This window comes from Aspergillus piperis, assembly GCF_003184755.1.
Source record: "Aspergillus piperis CBS 112811 unplaced genomic scaffold BO85scaffold_5, whole genome shotgun sequence".
Taxonomy (NCBI): Eukaryota; Fungi; Ascomycota; class Eurotiomycetes; order Eurotiales; family Aspergillaceae; genus Aspergillus; species Aspergillus piperis.
This window is the reverse complement of record NW_020291595.1, coordinates 1824366-1842093: the sequence shown is the minus strand read 5'-3', so window position 1 is coordinate 1842093 and position 17728 is coordinate 1824366. Positions and strand designations below refer to the sequence as shown.

At 50.3% G+C, this 17728-nt stretch overlaps 4 protein-coding genes across 4 annotated transcripts; 1 reads left to right on the top strand and 3 right to left on the bottom strand.

Annotated features, from left to right (window-relative positions):
• Positions 1-1580: 1580 nt before the first annotated feature.
• BO85DRAFT_518779 (ATP synthase subunit H) lies at positions 1581-2654 on the bottom strand (the record flags this gene model as incomplete). Its single annotated transcript, XM_025664994.1, has 4 exons — positions 1581-2004; positions 2117-2195; positions 2269-2431; positions 2632-2654. The coding sequence occupies 4 exons, from the start codon at positions 2652-2654 to the stop codon at positions 1736-1738; spliced, it is 534 nt and encodes a 177-aa protein (XP_025517975.1). The 3' UTR covers positions 1581-1735.
• A 296-nt stretch (positions 2655-2950) lies between these two features.
• Positions 2951-4391, top strand: BO85DRAFT_257815 (transcription factor SUA7). The gene has a single exon (XM_025654999.1). The coding sequence runs from the start codon at positions 3193-3195 to the stop codon at positions 4246-4248; it is 1056 nt and encodes a 351-aa protein (XP_025517974.1). The 5' UTR covers positions 2951-3192; the 3' UTR covers positions 4249-4391.
• Positions 4392-5404: 1013 nt separating this feature from the next.
• On the bottom strand, positions 5405-8309 carry BO85DRAFT_486483 (Aim21 family protein; the record flags this gene model as incomplete). The annotated part of the gene is made up of 2 exons (XM_025663394.1): positions 5405-7296; positions 7358-8309. 2 exons carry the CDS (start codon positions 8307-8309, stop codon positions 5405-5407), a joined length of 2844 nt encoding a protein of 947 aa, XP_025517973.1.
• Positions 8310-12001: 3692 nt separating this feature from the next.
• BO85DRAFT_486482 (putative C6 transcription factor) lies at positions 12002-16907 on the bottom strand (the record flags this gene model as incomplete). The annotated part of the gene is made up of 7 exons (XM_025663393.1): positions 12002-12428; positions 12485-12841; positions 12895-13074; positions 13143-13294; positions 13345-13935; positions 16677-16745; positions 16848-16907. The coding sequence occupies 7 exons, from the start codon at positions 16905-16907 to the stop codon at positions 12002-12004; spliced, it is 1836 nt and encodes a 611-aa protein (XP_025517972.1).
• Between the last annotated feature and the right edge of the window lie 821 nt (positions 16908-17728).

Sequence of the window (17728 nt, the reverse complement as noted above, 5' to 3'; positions counted from 1 at the left end):
GATATTAGTCCCTATTTGGTTGCCGTATGGGGTAATTGTGAAACATTGTGAGTAAAGCCGCGCGCAAACTTGACTTGGCATAGGGAAATGGTTAGTCAGGCTGAGGCTGGTAAAAGAGGTGTCGAGTAGGGTCAACTACTTAGTAGAAAGCGCTTCAGCGCTCTTATCAAGTGCTACTTCATGGTGCAGAGGAGTTGCTTGCTACTTATCAGTCGGGGCGTAAATAGATGATCAAAGTGTGGTGTGGTTGTTCCATCACACTCTGCCCCTGTTTGTCAGGAAAGTAAAGGTAAAAGTAAAAGTAACTATCTCTGGGTGACTTGGGTCTTTCACCGTCCGCGCCGTAACTTACCATTCATTGTTTGTTTGGTACCACCGAATATACTTGGATCGGAATCGGATCCTCACCAGTACCACCGCAACTGGAAAACCTTCCCTCCAGCATCCTCCTCCTCCTCCTCTTTAAATCTAAATTAAGTGGGTTTACATTATCAACCATAAGACAAATGTGAATTCCTGCCAATTCAATCCTCCGAAAGGAATGTTGTACAGTTATAAGCGGTCCACCTGGAGACTCCCGCTCTCATTCCATTTGACCAACGTCATCCTGTTGATAACCGGGGGATGAAGTGGCTCAGCCAGCCATTTCATGCCTGCCACCGTTTCCTAGTCTTCTTGTCAAAGATTCCTGGAGTATGAGATTCTAAATTGGCTGACAGGCCCATTGATCGCTCAATCATTCCACAGATCGACCCTGCAAGTATGGACGTGTAAGCCCCATATGTGGTAAGCAACCCGGTTGCAACAACCCTCATAGCGTGATGGGTGTTGGTGTTGTGGACAGACAGACAGTCAGACAGATTGATCGAGGCAGATTATCGTATCATTCTTTCAGTCAAAGGCCTGAGTCCTGATGGTCTAGCGGTCTGCGAAAGCAATCCTGGCTGGAGCTGTCATATCTCACGCTTCACACCCACTGTACAGTAGAACAACTAACGCTAAATCCCCTGCATCCTCTTCGAATCGACAGATCTTACCAACACACTACTAACAACGATGATTCGTATTGCATGTTGTTTTTAGCCCGATGAAGAAGGACACGTTATGATCGTCTCTCAGCCCGAAGTAAGGTAGATGCTGTTGCATACCCTTGAGAAGATCCAAAGATGTCCTGCCCTTCCGGTCACCGGCGCCCATGTGCACTTGACCATAACCGAAATGTACCAGATGTATTCGCAACTTTCACACGTCGCACACCAGGGTCATCATTGCAGGAGGCGAATTTCAATTTGTCTGGCTGTATCATGTCCCGCTGTACTCCGGACAGCGTTCCCAAATGGCGTGCTGGGGATCAATCTGCTACTTATCAATCAGAAGAGGAGGTTCGGACGGTCGGATATATCAAACCCGCCCGCGCTACGGTCGCCTGAGGCCAATTTCTGCGCTCGGGGTACCCGCTTTGGCCAAACGTTGAGTACTACGGCTACGAAGTACTCCTCTCACTCCCTTTCTTGAATAACCTCCCGGCCGGATTATGTTCCGAAGGGATGCAAAACATACTTGACTAAAAAGAGCTTGATGGCAAGAGGAAAAAAAGAAAGTTCATGTGCTCAAAGTAGGTTTAATTTACAGAAGTTACTCCAGGACTTGAACAGCGGAGGATATCACATTAAGTCCATCCCATTGTCTATAAGCCCCGACTCTCCCTGATCGTTGTCGATGAAACAACAGATACCTAGTGAGCAGCGTGGGCCTCCTCCTCCGGTTCCTCCTCGAACCAGCTCTCCTCAACGGGATTGGCCTCACCAGCGGCGGCCTGGCCCTCAACCTCGACCTCCTGGCTCTCGTAGGACTTCAGCTCATTGGCGAGGTTGGCCTCCTCGGGGGACTGGGGAGCGGCGGGAGGAGCGAACTTCTGGACGTGAGCGTCGGCGTCACCGGCCTTGACGGGAGTGGGCTTGTAGGCACGGAGTTCGCGGAGGTAGAGCTCCTGGACAGGGTCGGCTGCAAGACGTTAGAAACCGTAGATGCCTCATATGCACGGCTGATTTGCCCAATCCGAGTGAACATTCTCGATGGGAACCGATTCCACATTGTATGATAGAGGGTCACATACCCTGACGGACAGCCGAGGTCAGGAAAGTGCGGCGAGAAACAGAAACCTGTTGCCGAGAGACGCGGGAGAAGAGAGAGCGCTACCGAACAGGGTCAGTCACCATGTCACCTGGTTGAGTTGGAGGGTATATCGTAGGTGTATTGTAATCTTACCGACGCTCTGAGAGTCTGGGACATCATCGCGGCGGGGTGATAGATGAGGGGGGTTGGAGGTAGGTGGGTTTCTGCGAGGAGAGCAAGTGCTGATTGAAGCCGATGTTGGAAGTTCGACGTTTGTTCGGGAGCCTTCGGCTTGGCGGATGACTCAGCAGGGCGGCTGCGAAGTCCAAGTCAGGTGCATCTCCAAGCTGGGTTTGTCCGCTTCGCCCCTCAACCTCAGTTCTCTCGCTTCCTCTTCCTCTCCTCTCTTCCCTCTCGTCGTTCTTTGTTTCCCCTCCCCTCTTAACCTCCCGGCCACCTCTTCCGCAAGGCCTTCCTTGTCTGCTCTGCGACACTTTTTCGTGATACAATCCTCACGGAGAGACCTTGACTGGTTCCATCGCGGTCGGGCAAGTTTGGCTTCGAGGTTTCGGGGAATACGCTGGAGAAGGTGATCACCGAGTACTTCAGTGCTTTACTCTGGGAACTTTGGCAGGACCAAGAGTCCTTCACCTGCCCGGAAAGGTAAAGCGCTAGCTTATAGAACCTGATCCCCTCCTTGAGGATAAAATTGCATGTCGGTGACTACCGGTGGACCTTCACCGTTGTCATTCATCATGTAGTTTTCACTCGGGAATCTCCTGCATCGTCTCCCATTGGAGTTGTTGTTCAGATATGCTTGGGGCATTCAGGCTAACATTAGTACAAAGGCAGTGACGTGGAGACGTACTTGCAAATCAGTCTGAGCGATTTGCGCCGCTGCTGTCCCATCCTCTATCGCCGTTATACTGTGAGCACGCCGATTCATAAAGTTTCTCCAACAGACTTTGGCCGTGAGCCTCACCTCGCCATTCGAAGGCCGTTGCACCTGCAGCTCCGCGTTTATCGACCACTTTTCTAAAAACGATACACCCAAGCTTCGTCACACTGCCTCTAAATATGGCTGCCGTTTCCCCTGCTGCCGCTAGGGCCGAGCCAGGCCAATGGAAGAAGAACCTTTCGGCCCACGTCATTTGCCCCGAGTGCAAAGAAGTGCCCCCTAATTTGGAGTTTCCTGGTTCCCATGAAACTGTTTGCGGCTCATGTGGCCTGGTCCTCGCTGATCGGGAAATCGACATGCACTCTGAATGGCGTACATTCTCCAACGATGATCAGAACAACGACGACCCTTCTCGTGTTGGAGATGCTATGAACCCGCTTCTCAACGGTGATCAGCTGGAGACCCAGATTGCTAGTGGTGGGTCGGGCCGCGTTCGCGACCTTTACCGGGCTCAGAACAAGCAGTCAAGTGAAAAGGCAAACAAAGCTCTTCTGGCAGCCTACAAGGAGATCGGTGCTCTCTGTGATGGTTTCAACATCCAGAAGAACGTGGCAGACACAGCGAAATACCTCTTCAAGATTGTGGACGATGCAAAGGCATTCAAGGGAAAGTCTCAGGATGTGATCATTGCAGGCTGTATTTTTATCGCCTGTCGCCAGTGCAAGGTGCCACGTACCTTCACTGAGATCTTCGCGGTGACCAAGGTTACGAGGAAAGAAATTGGGCGTATTTACAAGGCTTTGGAGAAGTTCTTCACCGCGCAGAACCTCGAGCGGATCAACGCTGTGGTCTCAAGCGGAGGTGTCCCTGACCCCAACGACACATACACCGCCACCACTTCCACCAAGCCTAGTGACCTTTGCAACCGTTTCTGTAACCTGTTGGATCTGCCCTTCCAGGTTACTAGCGTCTCCTCTGCTCTATCCGATCGCGTGACAACGATGGGAGATTTGGCTGGACGTTCTCCCCTGTCCATTGTGGCAGCCTGCATATACATGGCTTCGTACCTGATGGGACATGGCAAGAGCGCCAAGGAGATATCTCAGGTGGCCCATGTCAGCGATGGTACGATCCGCGGTGCTTACAAGCAGCTATATGCTGAAAGAGAGCGCCTGATCGATCCCGAGTGGATCAAAGATGGAAAGGGTGACTTGAAGAACCTGCCTAATAGTTAAATGGGCTAGACCTTGCCCTTTTCAAGCAGTTTGACTACTCGACATTTTGCCGGAACAGCCGCTTGTGCTTCCCATCCAGCGCCTTAGTCAAACCTCACTACTAGCTACTGAGAGTAAACATGATACCCCAAATCACCTAGAGATATACACAAAAAAGAGAGAAGAAACAAAAACAAAAACACACAGATATATAATCCAAATCCATTCCATACCGTCGCATCACCATATCAAACAAAGAATGGCAATTTGCGAAAGAAGGACCCGGTAGTCTCCCAAACGAAACGAGAATGAAATCCAGAAACCAGAAAGGGGAATTTCTCAGTCGTTATTTCCAAAACCATCATCACATGCCGTCATATTCCTTCTTATACTATACCATCCGTCTTCCAACTTCCAAAAAGCAGCCCTCATCAGACCACACCCTTTTCGTTTTGCTCTTAGTTCCCCGTTGACGTTGAATTTGCCAAAACCTTCCCATTGAAGTTTAGTGATTCATTTGCTCAGTCCTTCAGCCTTTCGTTTCACACTCTGTATGTAATTAATCCAGACATATCTAGCTAGCATACATGCCATGCATCATGCATCATTAGTTCTCAATCAATCAATCAATTCCTATTATCACTGGTACTAGTAGTATCTATATAACAATCATACTGTAGATAGATAACGTAACCTTGCAATTCACAGAACGTAAGAACCCAACTCCTCTATCTCATCTCTGTGGTAATAATAATATTATTATAGGAGTTGATCTGATCAGTAAGTGTAAATATTGAACTTCGGCTCAGTGAAGGATGATGATTAGTAGAAAGGACCAAGGGGCAGAGTGACCCTCGCGCAGATGTCAGAAAAGTAAAGTACGATGAATGATACGAATAGCACTGCTGGAAGTGGGCACTCAAGCTAAGCTAGCTGGCTAGCTAGCTAAATGGCTGGCTAGCTGTACTTACGTCTTGTCAACTGGCGGTGGTTCTTGTTGTTGTTGTTGCTGCTCTATAGCTACTGCACAGAGGTATGGTAGTACTATGCGTGTATGTGCTATCAAGGGAGTGAAACAAGACGGTGGGGTGCACGAGTGTCTCAAGAAATGAAGGAAAAAGGAAAAAGAAATGAGAAAGCAACATGTAGAATCAGACAACCGTCAATAGCCGGTACTTCACTGGGTCTCGCCAATGTCACCTTCCGAAGGCCTTTTGCCGTCTGCAGAGGCGGCTAGGGTTTCGGCGACGTTGTCGACTTCTTGCTCAGGGGATGAGGTCTCTTTGGCAATAGAGACATCCTCCTTGACCACTGGTTCTACAGCGGGGCTTGGCTCAGCCGCACTGTCAGTTGGTATTGAGTGGGCAGCCTCGGTGAATGTAGGCTCCTTGGACTCAGTGACTGTCGTGTCCTTCGGTGAAGCTGAGACTTCCTCTTCCTTCTCCGGCAATGGCTGCGGATCAACAGATTCACCGGCGATATTCTTTGCGATCGCTGGAGCCATGGTATCGGGCTTGGTATCGGGAACAGCAGAGTTGGCTTCAGATCCAACGACCAAGTTACCGTCTTCACCAACTTGCCAGACATTCAACGTTGTGGTGATTCTGACCTCAGGAATAGTGGGTAACCTCGTGCTGGCCTTCTCAACGGCAGGCTTTCTCCGCGCGGGTCCACGGGCGCGGCCCTTCCGAGCATCACTCAATGGTTGTTTCTCTACCGGGGCGGCTTCTTCCTCTTTCTTCTTCTCCTGAGGCTTGGGAGGGGCCTGCGGGCCAAGCTGCAACCGTGAGTTTAAATCCGACAGGAACCCTGCCTTCAGGGCAGCAATCTTGCTACCACCAGGACGCGCCGGTACGGCCGGTTTGGGCTTGGGAGCGATATCCTTTGACTCTTCGGGACTTGCACGAGAGATAGGCTTGGCTGGACGGGCTGGAATCTGAGGCTTGGGTCTATCCGGGATGACTGGAGGTTGACGCTTTTCAATAGGTGAAGTGACCGGCTTCGTTGATGCATCCACTGCTGGGGCTTGCTGTGGGCGCTTCTGAGGACGTAGTGGGATGCTCGGCTTTGAGGGAACTTCTGGGCTCTTGACCTCTTCCTCTGACGGCTCTATGGTTGTCACTAGTGTATGGCTTTCAGGCGCATCCTCCCAGATGTCACGGCTGGGAAATTTCTGCTTGGCCACTTCCGGTCGAGCGGGGGGCTTCTCGTCATGCTCTTCGGATTCCAAAATCTGTGTTGCGACCTGATGGGGATCCAAGTGACTCGCGTGGCTTCTACGGAACGACTCTTGTTCAGGAGTCTCAAACGCCTCCTGCTTGGGCCCTTCCGGAGTAGACACCGTAGCGTGCAGCTGCAGACTGTTAGGCGAATCTTCCCAGATATCCTGGCTAGGGAACCGATGTTTGAGCTCCGGACGCTGCTTGAAGCGCTCTGCAGTTGAGACAGTCTTCTTGTCCTTCGCATCGTCCTCAGGAAACAGGGGCTCATATTCTTCGACATCTTCAAGAGGGGTGTAGACGCCTCCATGCTCTTCGCGCGAGTCATACCGTGTCAAAGCGGGCACTCCACTCTGTACACTAGCAGCTCTGCTGTTAGATCTGCTGTGCGTGGCACTAGGTGTGTGACTTCTGCCTTCATAATCGACACTACCACTCCTTTCGAACGAAGGTGAGACAGCGGGATGCTGGTAGGCCGACTCGGGGCGCACTTCGTCGGCAGCCAATATGGGCTCATCGTCTTCATTGCCATCAGTAAAGCCGCGGTTAAGCTCTTCCGGATCCGGAGTCTGAGCGAAACCATCGGGATGGTGCAAGTGGTGGTACGGCTCGTCAACATGGATCACTCGAGGTTCTTGTGGCTTCTCAACTGCCGCCTTCTCCACAGCCTCATCCTGTTGTGCCTGGGACTCTGCGGCTGGTAAGCTTGACTTGCGGAGTGGGGACTCAAATGCCGGACGAGAATCCCGGCGTGGCTCGGGAGGTGGCGATGACAAGCGATGCGTATACTCGTCAGAGGCAATGTAGCCAACTTCCTCCTCTGGAGTTCCCGCCACAGCAGGCGAGGTACCTGAAATATCAACATCAGCACTATCCTTCCGATTACGTAAGTGTATTACTGGTTAACGTACCAAGTCCAGAGCCAGTGACAGCAGAACCTCGAACAATCTTGTTCAGGTCGTCGCTGCTCAAAGCCCAATCTGGTCTAGGAGTGCCCACACCAGGACCATATTGGCCTTGTTCTTCCTTGACGTATTCTTCTGGGTGCTTCTCGTACCACGCTTTTTCGAACTTGTCGTTCATAGGTACACCGTGCCCATGCAGGCCATAACTTCCGGGTGGCAGCGAGGCCTCACGACCACTACGGGTTCTGTTATGACTCCGACCTGGACGTTGCTGCTGGTGCTCCACGATGTATGGACTTGGGGACGGAGCCTGGACATCGCCCGCGTTGGGGTACATGGGCACTCTCTGCCCAATCTCCGGAATTCCGTGTTCATCACCATGGAGTGACTGTCGGCGATCCGCGGACGCAGTTGAAGACTCGGCGCGTGAGCCACTAGCCCGCGAATGCGATGAGCGAGTGGGCCTTTCGGCATGATCATCATGGAGAGGAGACCCGGCACGGCCCAGACCGGCGGCTGCAGCTTGACGAGAATCTGTACGTGTGACAGCCTGCACCTTGGCCTTGGCACTGGAGGAGGGTAATGATGGCCTTGGCGCATGGAGCTTGAGATCGCTTCCCACGTTGCGTGTTTCCGCGGGGGTCGAATGGTGGGCGTCGGAGGCGTTGCCAACATCCAAGTCTTCGTACTCGATACCCTCTTCCCCCAGAGAGGGAATTGTGACACTCGGAGGACGGGGAGGCAGATCGGTCGAGGGGGTACGCTTCACGCCCGAACCATTGGGCAGTTCATTCAAAGGAGAAGGTGCATAGCTATCGCGGTAGGGAGACACTGAGCGCTCAATGCGGTGGGTAGGACGAGGAGGGATCCTAGGCATGTCTGCTGAGGAAGGTGCAAGGCCTTGTTGAGGTGATCTTGACGGTCGGGGAGGGATGACTGGAGCTGTCTGACTCGACATGATTGTCTGGTTGGCCTGATAAATATGGTTTCGGTATGTGCTGGAAATCAATTCTAACGATCGTCAGTCTCAGCGGAGCATTGGACAAGTGTCACATGAGCCAGCTGGATCTCGATGGCGGGGAAGTGATGAGGGTTGGGTTTGAATTAGAGCTAGCACAGGGCAGCTGTGCATACATAGGTCACGGAAACAGGACAGGATGCAGGGGCGATGGTCAGTCTGGGGGGGACGTGCTCCCAGTGGGAAGATAGAAGAGAGCACTATCTCAGCTAGTAGAGGAGCTAGCGGAAGAGCTGCAGAAGAGGGCACGAGGCGAACTCTGTGGCAGGGATTGTACATATGTAGCCGGAAGCAGGTCGATAAGATAGGTGCCATGCGAAGCCGCTCACATTCTTTGTTGTCTTGGCTTGTCCAGCAGACTTCTGAAGGCGGATAGGAAGCCGTTCCAAGGGATTTGGAACGATAGAGAAAGGACGATAATTGCAATGACTGATAAGGGACATGGAATTGATTCGCTTACCTGGCAAGGATAACAAGTGTTGACGCAATGATGGAAGGAGGACTCAGCCCGAGCTCTAGAATGAGGGGGAGGAACGGGGTGGGGAAAGTCAATTCTGGGAGAATTTAACAGATGAATATGAATATGATGCTGAGACAAGATGGAAATATACGAGAGAATGTGTCCGAGCGAGGGGGAATGAGGAGAACAGTGAAGTAAGTAGAAACAGTAGCAAGTAGGAGGAGGAGGAGGAGCAGTAGCTTGGCAGCAGGAGACGGTCAGGCCTGCAAGATAACTAGTCTACTAAGTAACTATGGGGATGATGTATGACTCTTGATTCCCGCAAAGTGGCCGTAACAGCCAGACTAACCGCTTTCTTCCTGCCACGGCCCACCGCCCCGTCGCGTGACGTGCTCTGACGGCATAATACCACTCCTGTCCCCTCTTGTAAACCGTATGGTAACCGTATCTGGGCTGTGAACCAACCGGCACTGTTTGTTGCAATTACATAGTATTGTTGAGGCGGTGGCAGAGGACCCCGCTGGGATCAGGAGTCATTTTTAGGTTTCCCATTTTTTCTTTCTGTATCACCGTGTATCATTCCTTTCTCTTTTTTAAGACACGTTCCACTAGACCCTTCTGCAAAGGATGTTCAAGATAACGTTAATCGGTTCAGACAAATACAAAGTAGTCATAGTAGTAGCTAGATAGATGGAGAAGACCACATACCAACTGTCCGTTTCTCAGGCATCATCGTTCAGCTGACGACAATCCACCAATTATACCAGATTAACAACAAATCCCAGGACCCTCAAATGAGACTTACCCTATGCATGAATGACCGTAATGGATAGGTATGATTTGGTGAAGTTTTTTTTTACTTTTTACCCTTTTTCACTGCATTGCATCATTTGAGGCATTTTCCCCTCTTAGTCTGCTCTTGGAAGGTTGAACATAATGCATACCAAAAGTCTAGACACCTACTAGGTACCCCAGTAACATCGACGATAACACGTTAGCGCTTCGTGATACTACGAATTAGCATCTATGAAAAGGTCAGCTCAGACCCCAAAGGCAAGGCCGTCGCCCCCCCGCCTTGCACGACGCAGAAACTCGGTATCAAATTGGCGGATTACGGGTTGATGATCTGTGGCCGATCCATTCTTGAAAACTCCCCGTTTGCTCTAAGAATAGGAGAAATTAAATCCCTCCCCTATTTTTTGCGCTACTTGGTAAATAGAAACGATGAATGGTGCGGGGGGAAAACATTCGAATACTGGTAAGAACAAACACTGTCCATGGTGAATCCCCCCATCTGCTGCGTCAGGGACCACTTTCCCCCCCCTTCTCCTTTCATGTTGGGAAAATGAGTCGGGCTAGACCATGGTCCAGATGTAGTCTCAGCCACAGCGCCACGAAGGGGGTATTTTCCCCCCGTTGCTACTGTTGTATAGTACAGAGATCTGTCAATGGCAAATATTTACAAAACACCGAGTGACAGAGAATATTATCAGCTTGGCTATGTAACTTATGTTATTTGTACGATATGTTCACTCTTATGCATTATTTTAACCCCCTTTCTACAATGCAATTGCCAATACTTCAGTGTGGCGGTGCAGGTTGCTTCCCGGACTGATTTACTGGTGCAGCCTTCCGTGGTACAACAGGTGTATGTGTTGGTTGCCGGTCTAATATTGAGTAGTCACTCCATGCCAGGCTGCATGCTGCTATGCATGCATATATACCTTAGAGCTTTAAGGCCGTGAATGTCAAGCAATCCCGCTATTATATCCATTCTGTCGAAGTACTCAGTGAAAACAGATAGATACGGAGTATATGTAGCTTGATAGGAGTTGAAATATCCCATGTAGTCTATAGTAACTATGCATCTACCCTTGGTGGCAGGTTTTGTGGCTGCCCGTGGCGCACCCTCCCTGTCCTTATCAGATCACGAAAGGGCAACTACTATAAAATTAGCATATATGGTTTAATACTATAAGAAGGCTCACCTTATTTGCCTGCCATGATGTCGTTGCTATACATCTAAAGAGTTACGTATTCGCCTAGTAAGTACTCTTGCAGTTATTAGGAATTCATAATTCGTAAGTAGATATAGTAGTTGGTAAAGATAATTCCTAATCCTCTGCAGAGGAAACATGGCTGACAACCTTAACTTTACTACTCTGTATACTGTGTGAACATGCCGTGCAGAATTGACTAAGACGATGCTACCTACTTACTACATGATAGACGTGTCTCTAAAGAGTGAGTGAGTCCTTGTTTCCAAAAGAGTAACATATCAAAACCTGAAAATGCACATTGATGAGGGAGGAGAGAGGCAGGGTGGTGGTCTTTCAGACGAATGTCCCTAGAGACAACAAGGCCATGCCTTAGAACCCATTATTTAACAACCTTCAGCAGAATCAAAAGAAGCAAATGGGGCAGCCTGAGAGTCGGAACAGCTGTCTTCCCCATAATGAGGGCGGTCGTCAGCAGTTGTGAAGAGGTGTACTGAGATGCACGAATGAAGAAATCCTTGCCGAAAGATACTAGTGCTACATGATGGAGGCAACCGAAAAGCAGGTTTTCCCATAATCCAAACCCAAGACAAGTTGCTGGTCGGCGGTAAGGGAAAGAATTGATGGGCTTCTGGAGGTTGGAAGGGAGGCTGGCGGGCGCCCTTGACGTGTTTGGTGTAGGAAATTATTGGTGCGCTGGTCCGGAAAACTTATCCTACCGGCACAACCTGCTATCACTGGCTCCGTTCTGCCTTGACAGGTCCCCCCAAAGTAGGCGGACTGGTCTCCGGGTTCAGTCTCCAAACTCCAACCTGTCGTCCACTGGCTCACGCCACTTTCGTCTTTCTTCAATGCTTTATCTATTTCATCGTCTATGCTCGGGACCTTCTCATCTGAGTTGATCCTTGTCATCTCCTACTGACGATTCACCGTGGTCTCTTTTAAAAAAACAGTTACCGCATTTTTCAGGAAACACACATTAACACTACTGAGGGAAACCCTTCCCCCCCTCGTGGTACAGGATCTGATCTTCCCCCATCATGCCTTCCGTTTGAACCTGCTCCTTTCGACTTTCACCCACTATCCATTCCATCTGATATCTCTATATGATTCGATGCAAACATAATGACGGAGTAACAATGCCGTTCTGGCAAATAATGCTATGATTCCCGGGCTTACAGCCATTGTGAAGTCTCCTGCCCCCTGTGATCCAGTACAGCAACCGCTTCTGGGGGTAAAGTGAGCCTCGAGGACTGAACAATGCTCTCTAGATTGCGAAGCATCTCTTTAGCTAACGCGAATCTCTTGCTGAAAGCCACTAGAAACCGACACAATTCCACAAACGCATCCTTTGAATCGTCCTCGTTCAAGGCACTCAGAAAGACAAGGAGACTACTATTGGTGGGCTCGAGCATCTGCCTGGGTATTTGTCGCAATCCATAGGCTTCATGGTACGAGCGGAGACACTGGACAACTTGCTTCGCCGATCGAAGCTGATTTGACCGGGCCTGTTCAAATTCCGATGGATGGGACGTGGGCCCGAAATGTTGATGCTCCAGGAAATATTGGAATAGTACCATAATCGTATGGTGATATCCGATACTAAATGACAGTCAGAGATTGTATAAACATCTGCTCTGTGAAGCTCATGTTCTTACTACAGGTATAAGATCTGTGGTGGTTTCTCATCGTCGGCTTCAAAGTCCTTCGGAAGGCTGTCAAGCCATCGCTGCAAGCGAACGCATTTCTTATTGGCTGCTATCCACAGTTCGCCAATTGCCATGTCGAGCCCTTTGTCAAACAGCAGCTCCGGTATGTCCGCGATAATCTCGGTCAAATCGATCGTTTTGGTCATGACGAATCGTAGATATGCCGGGTGTTTGGCGAGGCCAACCTGATTGAAGCGAGGATACGGTGTCCACATAACATCATCATCATCGAGCGCAGTTACAGGATAAGGTTTATATTTCGGTAGCTTCAACTCTGCGACCTTGCGACTATGCAAGGACGTTTGCCTGCAGATTCAGCCGGTTAGCTTAGTCGGTCTACGTCGGGGATACCGTCATACGCGTTCAAAATAAAGAGACCCCAAGCAGTGATTGCACAAGCATGCTGCAGTCTGAGAGACATTTTCTCCCACTGGCGGTGTCCCATCCTCGGTGAAGTGAACATGCCAAAATCTTGTGCGAGCTGTACAGCTTGTCTGAGCATGAGCCAGCTCAAGTCGTCTTTACCTTGGAATTTCAGGCTTCAACTAGTCAGCTGCTAGAATTGGTTATGTATAATTAGGGAGGGGGATCTCTTCGCGAGCCATACAAACGACTCATTAGGGCCACAGCTTGAATATTGGCTAGAGAAACGCGGCCTTCCTCCGCATTCCACAATCGCTCTGCTTCCGCATAAAAATGCTGCCCCCGTGACGTCTCATCGTCAGGGGCAGCAAAAACTTCTGGAAAGTCGGAATAGATCTTGTCGTGGTCAGAAATAGCAAAGTGAAAGGAGGATGGGAGCAACGCACACTTGCCACAGCTAATATGCTATTAACAAGCAGCGAGGTGCAGCAATCTGGATTGGTTTCTTTGGTAGTCATATGCTTTAGGAACGTCTCTTGATCCACGACCTGCAATAACGGATGATCCCAAGTGAAGTACAACGATATTAGGTGCGAAACAATATGGTCATCATTAGTAACCACTGTCCAAGGCCCAGAAGATACCTGAAACAAGGGACTATCACATAGCCTCTCCACCGTTATCCGCAAGTGGGCATCGACAACTGGGCGCTCGTGCTGCGATGGGATATCTTCCGCAGGCCCAACGCTCTTGGAGTGCTCTGAACTTGCGTCACTGAAATCAGTGGCAGGAGGGTCGATAACAGTGACGAGGTCATTCAGTTGGGCATTGCCACGGATCTTTTCCAACATCTGTCGGGCCTTTTCTTCATCTGAGGATCGAAGCGTTTCGAGAAGCGAGTATAGCAGGCCTCGGTAGTACTCTAGCTCTCCTTGGGTGCGCCTCGCAGCAACCTTTCGTCTCAGGTCGAGCGTCTCATCGAAGATGCATCCACCAGTGTTTTGGCATGCCTTACAAGGTGGCGGGCGTCCGCTGCACTGTGATCCTTCTTCATTAGCAGGAGCGCGACATAGGTGAATGGGCAGATGAAGGGCAAGGATGCAGGTTCGTCGGGAGAGAGGCCCTGGGTTGCCAGTCAAGATTCAGTGAGACACGCGTGCACACAGGGTCTCCCTCCCTCCCTGTGTTTCCCCACTGCTTGTATGCAGAACTAAGAGTCCAGGTATTACCTTTCGCTTTGCCTGCTTGCATGGCAAACATGCTGTCGAATTCTTCCTTGACTTGGCCAATGTGGTTGATCCAGTTGCAACGGGGCCTCGGGGCCCTGGGGCTAGGGAGGGAAGATGTTTGCCTTGGTTTTCGGTGTTCATTTCAGGCGATGATGCTCCTGCTCGGGCGAAGGAAAGGGAGATATGAGATGATGGAGAGATGCTATCGCATCGCTGATTATTGGTCAAGGCTGCTCTTAAGGTCAGTCGGATCGTACGACATGAATATCGCAATAAGACGTACGGCGATACTTTTTCAATCTGAACCAATTATTCTTGGGGGGAAGGACTGCAAAGAAACGGATCTCGGCTCAGGAACACGGGCGAAAATGCTAAATCACCTCACCCTATTCAAAAATTCGGTATGGAGCGACCTTGATTGTTCAACTCTCATGCAAAGAACAACCTATTCTGGGATACTTGTCAATAGGCATATTTCGTCAAACACGGATGCCAGCCTTTCAACGGTCGGTGGTTGTTGCTGATGATTTGTGCCGCGGTGACAACAAGACCCAGTGGGGTTGGGGAGACGATTTCACCCTAGAGGTGATGAAATGGTTCAACAAATCGAGAACACCGTGATACACGTGATCATAGACATCTTCTATACGAGAGCCTGGGGATGGGAAGGGGCAGGGCTGGCAGAAGCAGAAAGACTTACCAGATAACTAACTGCCCGGAACCATGACTAACGACCATCACATCTAAGCCAAAGCGCTTGCATGGTTTGAAAGACCCCTCAGCGGGAAGCAAACAAGCATCAATACCGGTTATTCTTGGGGCAAATTCCGATCCCTAACAAGGGGCCCTGCTTAAAAAGGACCCCAAATACTACAGGTGGACAGTTCTCCCGATTTCCTCCCCAAGGTTCCTCGATGGGCAGAGGTCTGGCAGCAGCGCGAGGCGCATCGGAGCGATCCTGTCGTGGTATTGGTTACGGCCCTATACCGTTCGTTCCGGTCCGATCTACAGGTAATGACACCATGTTCGCATTCCCTAAGCAGATGACTAGTGCCAATGTCTCATGGCCCTATATGTGAGGAAGCTTGGGTGTCACTAGCCCAGACGCATGCTAGCCAGGAAGCCTGGAATGTCCGCTTAGGGCGAGATAACACACTTAAGTGTGACAGGTATGCACGGGTCCCTCGGCCTGCAATTGGTCTACAAAGTACCCTCAGGCCGTCAAATAAGCGTGCCACAAGGTAGGCCAGGAAGGCTCGCGCCCATAGCTGCTGTCTCTGCCATCGAGTCGTTCCAGTGCACTGTTTACTAGGATAAGGGATCCAGGACTCGAATGCATACAATACATGACATAGGTCAAACTCTACCTGCGGTACCAGCCGTGCTTAGCGATCTTACAGGCCGGGTAAAACAGCCATCGGGCCAGCGAACCGCAAAACAAAGTAAGGGAGAGTTTTGGGGAAAGCACACAAGGCGGAGGGGGTAAAAATTAAAAAAAGAGAGGCGGGTAATATAGCAGGCAGGTGCTTCAGCCAACACCCGATATGCAGCAAATACAATAGGTGGAAAAGTTCACCGACCCGCAACACAATGAAATAGCACCAGCTAGAGGACTCCAGATCCTAGACTGGTCGAGGTCGAGGTCCACCATAAATCAGGTCGCCGGTCCACTCCTCAAAAAACGAATAGCTACCGAACCAGACAGCTTCTTGCTTCTTACATCAGCCCAGCCGGCTCGCCTGTCAGAATGGGGGCTCGCATCCTCTCACTGCATCCTTACTACGCGGCGAATGATGCTCCGTTCTAGCCTGCCATGACAAGGGCCCCGCAGCAGTTTCTCGACTGATCCTGGTTAGCAGCTCGATATTGGCGCCGGCTTATGTAGCTTGCTCGAACCAATGTGGGTTGTGCGGTGCAAAGTTCCGTGGGCGTGACGCCTCGTAGCCAAAATTCCGGCTGAGCGGGTATAAGATGGCGATTTGGGACTGGCTCTACCGACCTGAGAACAGAGCCTTCTTGCTGTGGGACTGTGACCGAAGACTAGAGTTCTCGTGTCATAAGCTTAAATCGAGGGCCAGAGATCCCTATTCTTTTGACAGAGTATGACATCCACTCGAACGCATTTCTATGCACCAAGTGGTTATCCTCCTTGCAGCATAGGGACGGGAGGGGCGCGAGCTGACTTAAAACCCCATCTCCACATAGCACCTGCGGCGAAGGTCGCGTCTGTCGATCATTGATAGTCCAGAGTTACATTGGGCCGGTCATCTGTGGCTGTAGGATCCTGGAGGCAAGTGTGCATACGCGGCTTGGAATACTCTCAGAGGGTTACGATGAATGGGTCGGATCACCTGACAGCCCGTAATACGTCGGATTTGCGCAGAAACGGCCTTTTACATCACTGTGACATGAACCTCCTTGAACATTCGCCCATTTACGAGGGGGGACCACGCTTTCACTTACATTTTGTTGGTGTCAACCGATGCTTTCCCTCCTTTCCTACGTCGCCACCAATCACGATGACGCGACCAAACCCCGGTTTTACATACCAGCAGCACACGAGCTTCCCAGCATTTCAAATTGCTCAAATTCTGGGACAACTCCTTTTCCGCCGGAGTCTGCCAGGGGGTGAACGTTAGTAAGGTCCAATCGCTTGGCATGATATAGATTATCTCTCTGCACCGAAAAGCATCGATCCAATCATCACAACTTAACCTTACCTCCGCTGTCTGAGCGCCAATCAAACATGCAGACCCGGTCTCCGCCCCATCGTAGGCCATCTGGCCCTACAGACAGCTTGCCTAGACGTTCGGCATGGACAGTTTATTCTTCTCAACAATAGCCCCCCTCTCCTCTTCCTGCAACCTCACCGTTGAGGATACTGACAGGCAGCCCGATGACCCGACAATAACATTCTTCTGTTCGGGCACCACCCGGAAAGGAGACCCAAGAGCTGGGCATCCATGGTTATACAAGTAGCCGTGGTACAAAGTGCTTTCCCATTACAGTTTTCTCATCACCACTTGGGCTGTCCATGTGGCTCAAATAAACCCCGAGGCTTTTCTTTATCCTTGCGTGCGGTGTCTGCAATAGTTAGCTAATAAAGTTCCAGACAAGCACTCGAGTCACACTACTAATGATCTGTTGTCTCCAATCATAAGGGTTGCAACATGCATCCACGACATTCCAGTCTTTCTGGGTGCTTCTAGCCTTCCTAGCTCTACCGAATCTTGATGCGGGTTCATGATATTCAAGGATAACTAGTGCATTTTGCTTTTTATTTTGCTCCAGATGCTCCACCTCCAAGGTATGTGCGTCTGGACTTCTGTGGAATGCAACCCACACTTCTTGGTCGGGCGTAGGTATGGAGATCAATGGATCGAATTACTCTGCAGAAATTGTTCCACCTCCACATATACCTATGACGGGACTATTCGGCTCGCAATGAAAGTTTTACAGAGACTGAGCACCGAGAAAGAAAATTCTGTGTCCGTTTTCGATGAAAAAAGAACTTCATACTCTAAGGCTCAAATGGCTGGAAAGCCTGAAAGGAGCTTACAAGCATGATTCTAGACAACCAGCAATATTGACCAGTCAACGA

Coding starts and splice junctions, on each gene's coding strand:
- BO85DRAFT_257815 (XM_025654999.1), top strand. CDS start 3,193: ATGGCTGCCGTTTCCCCTGCTGCCGCTAGGGCCGAGCCAGGCCAATGG.